Here is a 15,296-nt window from a genome sequence, read left to right as displayed (position 1 = left end):
ACCTGGCCGCTGAGGCCACTAATTCACTGAACGATCAGGTTGACTTGTGATCAGGACATCTTTTCTTCCAATCCGGCAGAAAGGGTCAGATATCAGGGGTAATTGTCTTTGTTTTGTTTCTTTTAGAAGCATCTTATTCCTTGGCTAAATTAAATAGAGAAAACAATCCATTCCCCAGAATGTCAGAATATCTGACCTCATTATATTCTGGTTATACCTAGTTAATATCTATCCATAGAATAGGTCATGGCTATTAAACTGTTGGGTCTGACACCTGGGATCCTCGCGAGTACCAGAATCGGAGTGCTGTGCCCTGTTTGCTGCCCCACAGTCTATGGATTTGATAAGACAGTAGAGTGCTGATATGCGCTGTGCCTGTACGGTGTGTGGCCGGCGAGTAATATATTACATTTTTTGCTTGGTTTTCTCATTGACTTGACTGAGAAAAGCCAAACTTCGAATAAATGTATCTGTGTTCTTTATGAGAGATAATGGTGCACAGATCATTGAATATTAGACTAGGATATGGTTAGTTTGGGGCTCTGTACTCTGGAGCTTGCTGAGATATACTGTCTTTACAACAACTGGGGAGCTGGCAGAACACAGGTAAGAGGGATTGTCCACTTTATATTGCCCCATGCACAAATATTTGCAGTAGTTATTTTGCAGTATAGCTTGTAATGTATTTTTTAATGTCGTTCTCTCTTTTGCATTCACAATCTGTGTGAGCTTCCATGTGTAAATGTGTTTTTTTTTTTTGTTTGTTTTTTTTTTCCTTCTATTATTTATATGCATTTTTAAGATGGTGTCAAAGGAGGTAACCTTTCCCCAGCTTCTCACCCTCGTATCCTGCCTCCAGAAAAGAGACCACCTGATCCTCCGGGTCCCCCTCCTCCACCACCCATTCCAGAGGGAGATGCTGCAGATGAGAATCCAGTGGTAACAACCGCCCAGATTCAACAATTAACTCCTTCTGAAGTGGACCCAGACCCTGTGAAAGGGGTTAGAGAAGGTCACAGACTACCCTCAGACTTATCCCGAAAACTGTCCTCCAGGACTTGCAGCTCTGAGGGCCCAGAGGATGTATATAATGTAGGCTCTGATGACAGAGACTCAGGGCAAGCACTTGGGGATTGTTCCCCTCAGTCAGTAGCTAAAAGCAGGACATTCCCAGCACAACTGGAGGACACAAGCGGTTACCAGGGAACAGGATCCCTGCAATTCCCAGGGGATCAAGACCTCAGGTTTACAAGGGTCCCTCTAGGAATGCACTCTGGCACAGTACCGCCAACTGGACAAATAGAGGAGATCAGTAACAGTTCTCACATTTACCAAGAAGCCAAAATCTCTAATTACAGTGAGTTGGGGTCAGAGACTGCAGTAGCAAGTACAAACCAAACTTGGGTTGCCCCTTCTCAGGCTTTCAGCAAGGCATACAGAGCACCAACCCGTGCAACTCCGAGAGGAGGCCGGGGAAGAGGAGTCCCTTACTGAAATTCAGTGACTTTGCCATGAAACCTCCATCCTTCCAATCTGCTTCCCATAAAGGTGACAGATACAATGTGGCTAATTGTAATAGCTGCAATACTTCTATACCCACAGAGCCTTGAAATTTAGTTGGGAAAAGGGGTGTGAGAAAAGTGGTGCCGACTTGAGAATGGTTCATTGCTGCTCCACCGATGTGTGTTGGACACCTCAATATTTTGACTTAGTTTATTCATCCCGTATTAATTTTTCTATTTTGTGACGGTTCATCAGAAATGGCAAGTATCCATGTTTTAAGATCGTTATGGCAGGCTGTGTAGTACAGGTTATGTGTTTTAAGTAATCTCCTCTGCCAGTAAAGGGCTCGCCATGCTGATTCTGTTGCATATAGACCCTTATGGCGATTAAGTGGTAAGTTTTATCGCTCAGGAAACAAACAGGAGAGAGACCACATGAATACAGCTAGCTGTGTAAAAACACGTTTTGTTTTTTTTGTTTTTTTATGCTCATTTTTTTTCCCTTGTCATAAACTGCTGGAATAGACTTACATCGTCTCACTGTTCTCTAATCTGCGGCACTTTTTCATTTACCTCAAATTTGGCAGAGAATCGTCTGACTTTAGGGAGATCTACGAAAACAGACTGGACAGGTATTATTGCTATGCCCTTTTAAGTTTATACTATAAGTTTTTTGTTTTTTTAGGGGTTTTTTTGGCCACTGTGACTCAAATTTCAAATTTTTGTTTTCCCTTTTTATTTCCTATGAAATGCAATTGACATCGTGAAAGGTTGTTTTTTTTTTTGTTTTTTTGTTTTTTTCCAGCTGTTGAAAGGGCCTAGATCAATAAACACAAATGGCTAAAATTAAATTTGGTGATTTTACATGGTTACTAAGTGAATTTGCTGTTTCGATCCTGTATTGTTCATTTGCTATAATGGTAAGCCGCATACACTGTATTAACCCCAAACTCCTTTTTTTGCAGATTTGGAGAGATTTGTTACCAGTTTTGATAAATTTGTTTATTTGTATGTAGAAGAACTGGACCCGCCAGGCAGGTTTTATACCACCAACATTCATGATCCAAATACAGACTACGATATCTGGGCCGGTCCTAAATTCATCAGCCTCCTAGGCATATATAAGGCTGTAGAGTTTGGGTCAGGAGTCCGTTCCTTACATCGCGCTCCGTACTTGCACAATGAATGTCTGATGTGTGTAGTCAGCCTTGTTGTATAGCTACCAAATAGAGCAAAGTCCTTTCAGTTAAAAAAGAGACTTCTAAGAAAACATGTAAAAGGGAATCTGGTTGCAAGGAGGAAAAGCACTTTGCATTTAGGTTTGACAAATCTATCCAAGTGTTATGGGGTTTTTTTTCCTGATGGCTAAGTCGAGTTTTAAAAAAGAAAAATTGTCATATGGTCGCCATCACACGCAGATCTGTCTGTTCTGTATTTACCTGATTGACTTCTTTGTTTTTAAAGGAAACGTTTTGTAGTGCTACTGATTCATTTTAATTAGAGAGATACAGTCTAAAGGAAATTTTATGCAAACTTATTCAATTGTCACTCAACGATTAGAGGGTTTGTCCACTACTTAATAAATTCAGGACCTTAATTAAAATAAAAGCTGTCCATGCTTGCCTCTTGCAGCAGCGCTGTTGTTCCCATTGAGCGACGTGACTACTTGTGTTGCATACTGGCTGCAGCCACTGAATATCCAGTCTTTGCCCGCATGTTATCAATGTTCTTACTGGGAAGGCATCCACTTTAACAAAATAGTAACGGCTGCATCTAATGATTGCAGCCTGCATGTGACACAAGTCACACAACTCTCACGGAATGATGATATCGATGCCAAGTATAGATTTCTTTATTTTATTCGAGGTCCTGAATTGATCAAGTTTGGGTTGTCTTGCCCAGTAGTGGGCAACCCTATTTATTTCTGGTACTGGAAAAAACAGTACTGGTGCTATGTGTCTGCGTGTACCATATGTGTGGCATCAGTGCCTAGGAAAAAAAACGTACAGTTCGCACTGTTCCTGGGTGCTGAATGCAGATCTCATCATTGTCGCAGTGTGATCAGCGAGACCAGGCAATGCTGATGAGACTTGTAGTCAGCACTCGCAGCGTATCACGCATATTACATTTTTTTTTTAATTTTTTTTATAAACGGCGTTGGGTCCCCTGTAGTTTTCCTAACCAACTGAAAAAAAGCCGACAGCTGACTGGCGTTTTAGGAAGGGGCCAATAGCTATAAAGGTTTCCAGAATACTAATAACCACTCACAGCTGTTTGCTTAGTTTTTACTGGTTATTATAGGGGGACCCCCCCCCCCATCGTAAAAAGAGAAAAAATTATGATGCCTGTCCCCAAACTTACTAACCAGCAAAGGCTCCCCCCCCAACAGACAGTTCCCTTCCAGACTAAGAACATAAGCTCTCAGCCACCCCAGAAATGACATGACCATTAGATGCTCCAATTATTGCGCTTAGACTCCACTCTTCCCACTTGCCCTGGTGCGGTGGCAAGTGGGATTGGTGTCAGCTATTTTATGTCCGCTGACTTCAAGCCCAGGGATTAATAATGGAGAGGTGTCTATCGGACATAAACACTCCCCGACCCTCTGATCAGACTGTATGAACCCACTGTCACTTCTCTAGCCTAAAAAATTTAGTGCCAAGCGCCGACCAGAATGTTAAGGCCACCATAGACCTAGTATGACAAACAATCCGTCAGAAAACTATTTTTAATTTCCAGTGATTTTTCTGCAGTACGTTATAATATTGAGAACCTAAGCTTATCAAAGAGGGACATAGTATGGGGACCATTTACAACATATTATTTGGATTACACAATCTTTTCTTTTGTAATTTAAAATGCACAAAATGATGAATTTTAAAATGCTAGGCATTTTTGTTGGCTTTTATCTTGTTCCATTTTGTTAAATGCGTTTTCTTTGAATCCTGTGCTTCGATACAAATGATAGGGTCAGAGTCTGCTATTGCTGCTAATGTACATGTGAATTTCCTGAAAAAGCAGAGAAGTATGAGTCGAATAGACCCAGTAGCCATTGTGAATTTCCAATCTTAATAAAGTTTGTGATATGGAGAAAAATAAAATATTTCCAAAAATTGTTTAAATATACTACACGTTTAATATAAAAACATTCATGGTTCTGATCTCCCCAAACCAACAACAGGCAAGAACGTGGAGTGCCGCCTCCGCGTACCCCCTCCTCCACCATTGAAGCCATGCCTGAGCTTCTTTAGGGGCGACGGTTCCCTTCAGGGTTCCGATCTCCCCACACCAACAATGGATGAGAACCGTGTCGCCTCCATGTACCCTCTTCTGAGCCATGCTTATTTCAGCCGGACCAACAGCCCTGCTCCATCCTAAAGGAGTCCACCCTTAGGATGTCCAGAGGCTCTATGGTGTCCGTGCGGCCCCCACTGCATCGCCCGTGTCTGAACAGCGGCGATGAATGGAGGGCAGACAGTCCCTCTCCACCTCCCTGTCAAAGGAATGGTGGATTGAGGGCTCCCTGCACCTTCCATAATGTAGTTGACCTGAAGGGAGGAGCGCTTCTCAGTCCAGGTTCTGCGCTGCGGCGGTCTCCAGACCGGGATGCACACCACCAGTAAGTGTGAGCCCGGGACGTGGTTTGGTGAATGCAGCGGCGCTGGTGGAGGGCTCCGACACCAGCGGGTGAAGCACTTAGGCCACAGCCTTCGCTCTCCTCCGGGTGCGTTCCGGCTGGCATGTATAAATTTAGGCCCCGGTTTGGGCCTATTTTAAAGAAACTCCTCCCCCTCCGGCCCTTGTCATGATGTCGCGGCGGTGCTTGGCCCATTTTCTTCAGACAATGGCGCCAACTCCACAGTCCTCTTGGCGCATCTCGTTCCTTGCAAGACTTTCCCCTGGAATTCTCGGCGGCCCTCGTACTTCAGCTCCCGTATCCATGGGATAATAGCGCTGTCACCGCCTACCACGTCATGCCCACGGTGACATTTCCTGGAACCTCAGTGGCAGTATTTTCTGCCAGCAGCGCTCTTCACCTGCCCCCTGGTCGCATATGGTGGCAGCTCCTATACCGGTCGCATCAGACCTTTTGTAACAGGCCTCCTCACTGCTCTTTCAGCCTGCCTATTCCCCTGTGGAGGACCGCTCACTTGGGGCCTCAGGCAGGATAAGATCTGGATGGTGATATACACTGCTCAAAAGAATAAAGGGAACACTGAAATACCACATCCTAGATGTCACAGAAATATTTTGGTTGCAAATCTTCATTACATAGTGGAATGTGTTGGGAACAATAAAACATACAAATGATCAATGTAAATAAAAATGAATATCCCATGGAGGTCAGGATTTTGAATGATACTCAAAATCAAAGTGGAAAGGGAAGTTACAGGCTGATACAACTTAAAGGGAACCTGTCACCCCGAAAATCGCGGGTGAGGTAAGCCCACCGGCATCAGGGGCTTATCTACAGCATTCTGTAATGCTGTAGATAAGCCCCCGATGTTACCTGAAAGAGGAGAAAAAGACATTATATTATACTCACCCAAGGGCGGTCCCGCTGCTGGTCAGGTCGGATGGGTGTCTCCGGTCCGCTGCGGCGCCTCCCATCTTCATTACAAGACGTCCTCTTCTGATCTTCAGCCACGGCTCCGGCGCAGGCGTACTTTGCTCTGCCCTGCCCTGTTGAGGCCAGACAAAGTACTGCAGTGCGCAGGCGCCGGGCCTCTGACCTTTCCGGCGCCTGCGCACTACAGTACTATCCTCTGCCCTCAAGAGGGCAGAGCAAAGTACGCCTGCGCCGGAGCCGTGGCTGAAGATCAAAAGAGGACGTCTAGTAATGAAGATGGGAGGCGCTGCAGCGGACCTTAGACGCCCATCCGACCGGACCAGCAGCGGGACCGCCCCTGGGTGAGTATAATCTAACGTCTTTTTCTCCTCTTTCAGGTAACATCGGGGGCTTATCTACAGCATTACAGAATGCTGTAGATAAGCCCCTGATGCCAGTGGGCTTACCTCACCCGCGATTTTCGGGGTGACAGGTTCCCTTTAAGTGGAAATGCCTCAAGATAAGGAAATGATGCTCAGTTGTGTGTGTTGCCTCCATGTGCCTGTATGACCTCCCTACAACACCTGGGCATGCTCCTGATGAGGTATCGGATGGTCTCCTGAGGGATCTCCTCCCAAATCTGGACTATAGCATCCGCCAACTTCTGGACAGTCTGTGGTGTAACGTGACGTTGGTGGATGGTGCGAGACATGATGTCCCAGATGTGTTCAATCGGATTCAGGTATGGGGAACAGACGGGCCAGTCCATAGCTTCAATGCCTTCATCTTGCAGGAACTGCTGACACACTCCAGCCACGTGAGGTCTGGCATTGTCCTGCATTAGGAGAAACCCAGGGCCAACCGCACCAGCATATGGTCTCACAAGGGGTCTGAGGATCTCATCTCGGTACCTAATGGCAGTCAGGCTACCTCTGGCGAGCACATGGAGGGCTGTGCGGCCCTCTAAAATAATGCCACCCCACACCATTACTGACCAACTGCCAAACTGGTCATGCTGGAGGATGTTTCAGGCAGCAGATCGCTCTCCACGGCATCTCCAGACTCACGTCTGTCACGTGCTCAGTGTGAACTTTCATCTGTGAAGAGAACAGGGCACCAGTGGCGAACTTGCCAATCCTGATGTTCTGTGGCAAATGCCAATCGTGCTGCACAGTGTTGGACTGTGAGCACAACCCCCATCTGTGGACGTAGGGAACTCAGACCATCCTCATGGAGACCGTTTCTAACCATTTAGGCAGACACATGCACATTTGTGGCCTGCTGGAGGTAATTTTGCCAAGCTCTGGCAGTGCTCTTGTTCCTCCTTGCACAAAGGCTGAGGTAGTGGTCCTGCTGCTGGGTTGTTGCCCTCCTACGGCCCCCTCCACGTCTCCTGGTGTACTGGCCTGTCTCCTGGTGGTGTCTCCAGCCTCTGGACCCTACGCTGACAAACACCGCAAACCACCTTGCCACCGCTCGCATTGGTGGGCCATCCTGGATGAGCTTCACTACCTGAGCCACTTGTGTGGGTTGTAGAGTCCGTCTCATGCTACCACGAGTGTGAAAGCACAACCAACATTCAAAACTGACCAAAACATCAGCCAGAAAGCATTGGTACTGAGATGTGGTCTGTGGTTCCCACCTGCAGAACCGCTCCTTTGAGTGTCTTGATAATTGCCAATAATTTCTATCTGTTGTCTATTCCATTTGCACAACAGCATGTGATATTGATTATCAAACAGTGTTGCTTCCTAAGTGAACAGTTTGATTTCACAGAAGTTTGATTTACTTGGAGTTATAGTCTTGTTTGTGTTCCCTTTATTTTTTTGAGCAGTGTATATATAATCCTCTGCAATGGTCACTGGGCTCTGATCCTCCCTATTGGAGCACATCAACAGCAGCAGGGACATTCTGGGGTATGCCATGTCTCTCCCTAAAGCATCCAATAAGGCCTGTGATCCCAATTGTGCTCAGGAGTCCTCCGCCACCACTGAAACTAGTGTACCGGTCACAGTCAAAGGTTTTTCTGCCTAAAGCGATTGAGTCCCTCTAAGACCACCCCCACTGGTCGGGGCATTTGTCTGCCTGTCTTAGAAGGCTCCTCTAGTTAACAGGAGTCGCCGGCCAGGAGGGGCCGTTCTCAATCAAACAATCCACAGGCATCTAGGAAACGGGTCCATAGCTTGTCTCCTGGGCCTCTCGTGCCTCGGTAGCCTGAGCTCCGTTTCTCGCTCACCCAGGGTTCAAAAGTAGTAACCAGGAGTCCGAGTCCGATATACTATTTGTACTAGATTCCCAGGATTATCAAGGGACGCTGGATAGCCTCATTGAGGCCGTCAATCAGACTTTGAAGATTGACGAGGACTCTAATTCTGCCCCAGATCACAGGGTGTCCTTCATTTGGACCAGATGCTCTCAAAGGTTTTCTTTAACCATCCCAAATTTCAGGACATGGTCCAGCGGCACAGAGAGCGACCGGAAAAATTCTTTGCATGGAGAAACCACTTAAAACGAGATATCTATTTTCTTCAGATCTATGGAAGGAAGTGTCCTCGTCTCCTCCGGTATTGCGTCTGACCACCAAAACCCTCCTATCCTGGCCAAATGGTTCTTCCATTAAAGATCCCATGGACCATCAGTTAGAAAGTCTGGCCTGTTCAGTTTTTGGAGTGTCAGACGCGGCTCTCCTTCTTTCGCCGCAACGTGGGTAGCTAAGGCTATGGTCTCTTGGGCTGATACTCTGTCCAGAACCATTCAGGATAGTGACCTTCCCCTGGAGGCAGCGGACCTGGCAGACCGGATCTCCCTAGCTGGGGATTATTTGGTGCATGCTTCCCTGGAAGCAGCTAATGGGGCCTCTATTGCGGCTGCACACGACATCTCCATTAGATGAGCATTGTGGCTCAGGGAATTGCGAGTGGACTCTTTCTAAAAGGTCCTTAACGTCTCTGCTTTACCAGAGTGGTCGTTTATTTGGAATGAAGCTGGATTAGCTTATCTCCAACACCAAAGGTGGGAAAAGTAGATTACTTCTCCAGCAAAAGACCAGGCGGCCATTTCGGCATCAGCAACACCCTTTTCCAGTCCTTTCGCAGCAATCCGGGCTGGTCCACTATGACCGCCTCTTCCAGATTGGGACGCTCTCTGTGTAGGGACTGGGGCCACGAGGTTTCGTATAGACCCAACCAGTCGTGAAAGATCCGTCCCAAACAGCCAGATATAGGGCTCTAGGTCCCATATATTTTCCGATTGACACAATCAAGTAGGCCGTCACCTACTTTGGTTTCGTCAGGCGTGTCGTTCTTGATGAATGGGTCAGGGACCTGGTGTCCTACAGATGCAAAATAGAATTTTCTTGTCTTCTTGAAAGGTTCTTCCCCACTCATCCCCACCCAAAACAGAGGCGCGGACACAATCCTTTTACTGAGTCTTCGATTCGCTACGCCACCACAAGGTCATTATTCTGGTTCCAGAAAAACGAGAAGTTCGAGGGCTTCTATTCGAACCTATTTGTGGTTCCAAAGAATGTCGGAACGGTACGTCCTATCCTGGACCTGAAACTTTTAAACAAGTTTGTCAAGATCTGGTGCTTCAGGATGGAGTCGCTCTGCTCGGTCATCACCACGATGGGGAAGAGGGAGTTTCTAGCATCCATCTTTTCTTCATATCCTCTTGACCGGCTGGGCCTCTGGTCAAGCAGTTGCTCAGTGGGTGGGCGTTCAGATCTTCCCTCAACCAGGGGAAATTCCTTCTCCCAGTTTAGTGGCTGGGGGTAACTACCGACGCCAGTCTTCTCGGCTTGGGAGCGGTCGTTCGTCAGCACACTTCCCAGGGGCGCTGATCAGCATTCGGTCATCTTAGAGTTCACATCCCGGGCGTGGGAAACTAGGCGACAAACTTCCTCAGCATCAGGGTCTCGCCTCAGGAGAGTGGACACTTCATCAAGAGGTCTTCCAGCGGATCTGTCATCGCAGACGGAACCTGGACCGGGATCTGATGGCTTCAAGTTTATACGCCAATGTACCCGTGTACATAGCTCGGTCTCTAGATCCGGAATCCATTGGAGTGGATGCACTGGTTCTTCTGTGGCGTCAGTTTCATCTTCTGTGTGTTTCCCCCGCTTCTGTTACTTCAGTGTGTCATCAGGAAGATCAAGGCAAAAGAGGTCCCAGAGATCCTAGTCGCTCCGGATTGGCCACACCGGGCGTGGTAGGCAAAGTTAGTGCAGTTCATTGATTACATCCCCTGGTGACTGCCAGATAGACCAGATCTGCTCTCCTAGGGCCCAATTTGCCACCCGAACTCACGGGCCCTGTGTTTAACGGCTTAGCCATTGAATCCTGGGTCCTAAACCAGGCTGGGTTCTTCCAACAGGTTGTTTCTACCATGATTAGCGTCCGGAAACTTGCATCAGTATGCATCTATCACCACACCTAGAAAACCTTTTTTGCATGATGCAGAGGCCGTTGACGTACTCCCCTCGTCTTCTCCAATCCTACCATTTTGGAGTTCCTCCAGACCAGCCTAGATTCAGGCCTGGCGCTTAGCTACCTCAAAGGTCAGATCTCGACATGCCGTTGGATGTTTGGGACCTTAACCTGGTCCAGGGTGTTCTTCAGAAGACTTTTTGAACCATTGAAGGACGTCTCGCTGACATTTTCTTGGAAAGTCGTGGTGACGTCAATCAGGAAGGTCTCTGAGTTAAAAGCCCCGTCCTATCGAGCCCCTCTCCTAATTTTTCACCAGGACTAGGTGGTTCTCAGTCCGTCGTCGTCCGTCATGCCCAAAGTGGTCTCTTCTTTTCACCTTAACGAGGACATTGTTCTGACCTTGTTTTGCCCGGCACCCGGCACTCATGGGGTGAGGGCTCTCAGAAGGTACATCTCGCGGACAGTATCCTTCCGTAAGTCGGAAGCCTTATTTGTGCTTCCTAACAGTCGCAGGAAGGGATTTCCCACCTCAAAGTACATGATGGATTATCCGGTCGACACCAGCAAAGTAGGCAGTCACCTACTTTTGTTTTGTCAAGCCTGGCTCTCTTATTCTCGATGAATGGGTCAGGGACCTGGTGTCCTCCAGATACAAAATGGAATTTTCTTCTGTGCCTCTTGGTGCCAGGTGTCGGCGGAACAGGTCTGCAAGGCTGCAACTTAGTCCGGTCTGCACACATTCTCGAAGCACCAGAATATCCACACTCAGGCCTTCGTAGATGCGGGCCTGGAAAGACTGATTCTGCGGGTGGCAGTAGCGCACCTCTAGTCAGTTGGTATGTGGGGTTTGATCTGTTATGATCCCCACCCAGGGTCTGCTTTAGGACGTGCCACGGTTCTGTCTCTTCCCCCCCCCCCTTTCCCCCATGAGGCTAAGGAGAAACGGGGATTTTTCTGTACTCACCGTAAAATCCTTTTCTCCTAGCCACTCATTGGGGGACACCGCACCCACCCTGTTAACCTGATGGTTATTTTATTGTTCTTTTGTTGACATGTTGTGTCTTTATTTGATGTTTATGATCTCCTACTGCTTTGTCACTGACCTGGTTTGGGCAGCATACACCCACGGTCCTGCGTCCTCCAATGAGTGGCTCGGAGAAAAGGATTTTACAGTGAGTACACAAAAATCCCTGTATCCAGTGGCTATTGCTTCTGCATGGAGTGGTGTGACATGCTGCGGATATTGTAGCAGGTTTTTGCAGGTATTTTGCAATTATCCAATTTATTAGAAAATAACATGTACACAATGCATGCCAGGCTTGTATGTGACCTGGCAAATGACAATTGTCCGCAGTGACTTAACTCCTGATGGAGGACCAAGACACTAAACATAATCTATGTAAATGGATACTGTCATGGTTTGGACAGGGTCAATGTCCTGCCCTCTCAGGGTTAATTGTTGTGGCCTCCTTTTGGATCTGGGCGGGATATTTATACCCAGGCTGGACTAGGATTCTCTGTGAGTAAAGGCCCCTTCACATTAAGCGACGCTGCAGCGATACCGACAACGATCCGGATCGCTGCAGCGTCGCTGTTTGGTCGCTGGAGTGCTGTCACACAGACCGCTCTCCAGCGACCAACGATGCCGGTAACCAGGGTAAACATCGGGTAACTAAGCGCAGGGCCGCGCTTAGTAACCCGATGTTTACTCTGGTTACCATCCTAAAAGTAAAAAAAACAAACAGTACATACTTACCTAACGCTGTCTGTCCTCCAGCGCTGTGCTCTGCACTCCTCCTGTACTGTCTGTGTGAGCACAGCGGCCGGAAAGCAGAGCGGTGACGTCACCGCTCTGCTTTCCGGCTGACCGACGCTCACAGCCAGTACAGGAGGAGTGCAGAGCACAGCGCCGGGGACAGACAGCGGTAGGTAAGTATGTAGTGTTTGTTTTTTTTACTTTTAGGATGGTAACCAGGGTAAACATCGGGTTACTAAGCGCGGCCCTGCTCTTAGTTACCCGATGTTTACCCTGGTTACCAGTGAAGACATCGCTGGATCGGTGTCACACACGCCAATCCAGCGATGTCCACGGGAGATCCAGCGACAAAATAAAGTTCTGGACTTTCTTCAGCGACCAACGATCTCCCAGCAGGGGCCTGATCGTTGGTCGCTGTCACACATAGCGATTTTATTAACGATATCGTTGCTACGTCACAAAAAGCAACGATATCGTTAACATTATCGTTGTGTGAAGGTACCTTTATAAGTTCCTTCTGGCTATGTGCCTGACTCCCTGGTGTGCATCTGCATACTGTTTTGTTTGCGCTCTGTGCCTTATCTGGTCTGTTTGATCCTGGTGGCTTCCCTGCTTTGTGTTTCTATCCATTCGCTTACTGGACTTCCTGACCTCCGGCTTCCACCTTACTATCCTTCTGTCTCACCATCCAGTACCTTGCTTATCCCCACTGAGTGATCTCCCTGTCACCCAATCAATGATAAGATTATGGCGTTGAAGCCAAGGCATTCCTAGTACCAGTCCAGCAGGCAAATTATCTAGAGCAAAACATCTTAATTTTTCCACATGAGTAGAACCCACTTTAAGAGAAAAAACTTCAGACATGAAACAAATTACTTCCTGGGTAAGAGGAGATGAGTTAAAGGGAACCTGTCACCCCGTTTTTTGAGATTGAGCTATAAATACTGTTAAATAGGGCCTGCGCTGTGTGTTCCTATAGTGTATGTAGTGTACCCCGATTCCCCATGTATGCTGAGAAATAACTTACCAAAGTCGCCGTTTTCGCCTGTCAATCAGGCTGGTCAGGTCGGGAGGGCGTGGTGACATCGCTGGTTCTTCCTCAGCTTTACGTTGGTGGCGTAGTGGCGTGGTGGTGAAGACACAGCGCGCGATCTGCGCTGTCATCCCTTTCGTCGGTGGGGGCGGCCATCTTCCTGGGGCCGCGCGTGCGCAGATCGAGTGCTCTGCTGCACGGGGCTTCAGGAAAATGGCCGCGGGATGCCGCGCGTGCGCATTAGAGATCGCGGCGGCCATTTTCCCAAAGCCGAGATGCAAACTCGGCTTTGGGAAAATGGCCGCCGCGATCTCTAATGCGCACACGCGGCATCCCGCGGCCATTTTCCTGAAGCCCCGTGCAGCAGAGCACTCGATCTGCGCACGCGCGGCCCCAGGAAGATGGCCGCCCCCACCGACGAAAGGGATGACAGCGCAGATCGCGCGCTGTGTCTTCACCACCACGCCACTACGCCACCAACGTAAAGCTGAGGAAGAACCAGCGATGTCACCACGCCCTCCCGACCTGACCAGCCTGATTGACAGGCGAAAACGGCGACTTTGGTAAGTTATTTCTCAGCATACATGGGGAATCGGGATACACTACATACACTATAGGAACACACAGCGCAGGCCCTATTTAACAGTATTTATAGCTCAATCTCAAAAAACGGGGTGACAGGTTCCCTTTAATAGCCACAATTTTAACAGGATCCTTAAGCCTGACTGTCCCTATCTTATTAAGAGTCACCACACGGGCATCGATCAGGTTAATGGTAGAACCGCAGTTAACAAAGGCGCTGGTCATAACAGGAACGCCAGCAAGTTACAATTCCACCTGAAGCAAAATTTTAGCAAGTGAGGAATAATGTACCTTGTAGTCTGGGTAACTTCCTCGATCGTTACCCTGACTTGGGCGTTTCCCGATGGCTTAGCGGAAATACAAGAGGGACAGTCCCTTTTCCAATGTCCAGAGGCTCCACAGTAAAAGCATAGTTGGTTGTCTCTGCGGTGCCTTCTCTCTTTGCATCATCGTGATAGCCCCAACCTCCATGGGCTCAGGGATGGACGCAGTGTCACACAGGTTGGAGACTGCTGCTGCATCATTCCCCTGGCACGGAGTCTCTGGTCCATGCGGACCGCCTGCGTCATGACGTCCTCCAGGGTATCAAGGGGAGGTTGTAATGCCAGAGCGTCCTGTAAACGGTTGGACAGGCCCCTGCAGAACTACCCCCTCAGGGCAGCGTCATCCCAGCATACTTCAGCGGCCCAGCACTAAACTTTGTGCAGAACCATTCGGCTGAGTGCCCCTCTGTGTCACACGCATCACTTTGTTCTCTGCCAGACGCGTTCTATCAGGCTTGTTATAAATGTGCCCCAAATCCTCAAAGAACATATTCACTTGCATACGTTCAGAGGGAGAGAGAAAGCCCATGCCTGTGGAGCCCCCAGGACATAACGATCCCCACCCTCTACTTTTCATCTTTAAAAACCCTAAACAATTTTTTATCCCCAGAAAAATTGTCAGGTAACTTTACCGGTGGTTAAGGGTCCACTAGTGATACATCAGTGGGGCCCCCATCCCAATGGAACAGGACCCTGTATAGCGCCCGCCACCTCTCTCTGCACCTGTTGGTGCGAGTGAACCAGGGCTTGCTGCTCCATGGACAGCTTCTGCATAAGTTGGGAGAGCTCATTAACCTGCTCTGTGAGAGCCCGTACCTCATCCATAATAAACTCCAACCTAACCACTTGAAAGAGACTGTATATGTTCAGTTATAATGTCAAGACTCCTGGGTATAATTCCTGCTGGAAGGCTACTTGCTGCAGTAAGGTAGCCCAGAGCAGAACAGCAGAGAACTCGCCAGGTAGCGAGCAGGACCTGATCCATGTGGCCAGGGGCGGAGCCATGCACCGGGGTGCAAGGTGGCAAACGGCGCTGGAGAGTAGTTAAACGTGCCAAGGTCAATAACCAGGAAATGCAAGGATAACGGTATATGTTGTCACCCCTGCAAAATGTGTGTGTG

General features: G+C 48.3%; 1 protein-coding gene across 1 annotated transcript in view; it reads left to right on the top strand.

Moving 5' to 3' along the window:
- Positions 1 to 4,610, top strand: part of CDK12 (cyclin dependent kinase 12) — a 94,073-nt gene extending 89,463 nt beyond the window's left edge. The window contains exon 14 of the mRNA XM_069751667.1: positions 803 to 4,610. Coding sequence (XP_069607768.1) covers positions 803 to 1,494 — 692 coding nt within the window. The 3' untranslated portion in view covers positions 1,495 to 4,610. The remainder of the gene's footprint in view (positions 1 to 802) is intronic.
- The last annotated feature ends 10,686 nt before the right edge of the window (positions 4,611 to 15,296 follow it).

This window comes from Ranitomeya imitator, chromosome 2 (assembly GCF_032444005.1).
Source record: "Ranitomeya imitator isolate aRanImi1 chromosome 2, aRanImi1.pri, whole genome shotgun sequence".
Taxonomy (NCBI): Eukaryota; Metazoa; Chordata; class Amphibia; order Anura; family Dendrobatidae; genus Ranitomeya; species Ranitomeya imitator.
This window is presented reverse-complemented; position numbering and strand designations above follow the sequence as displayed.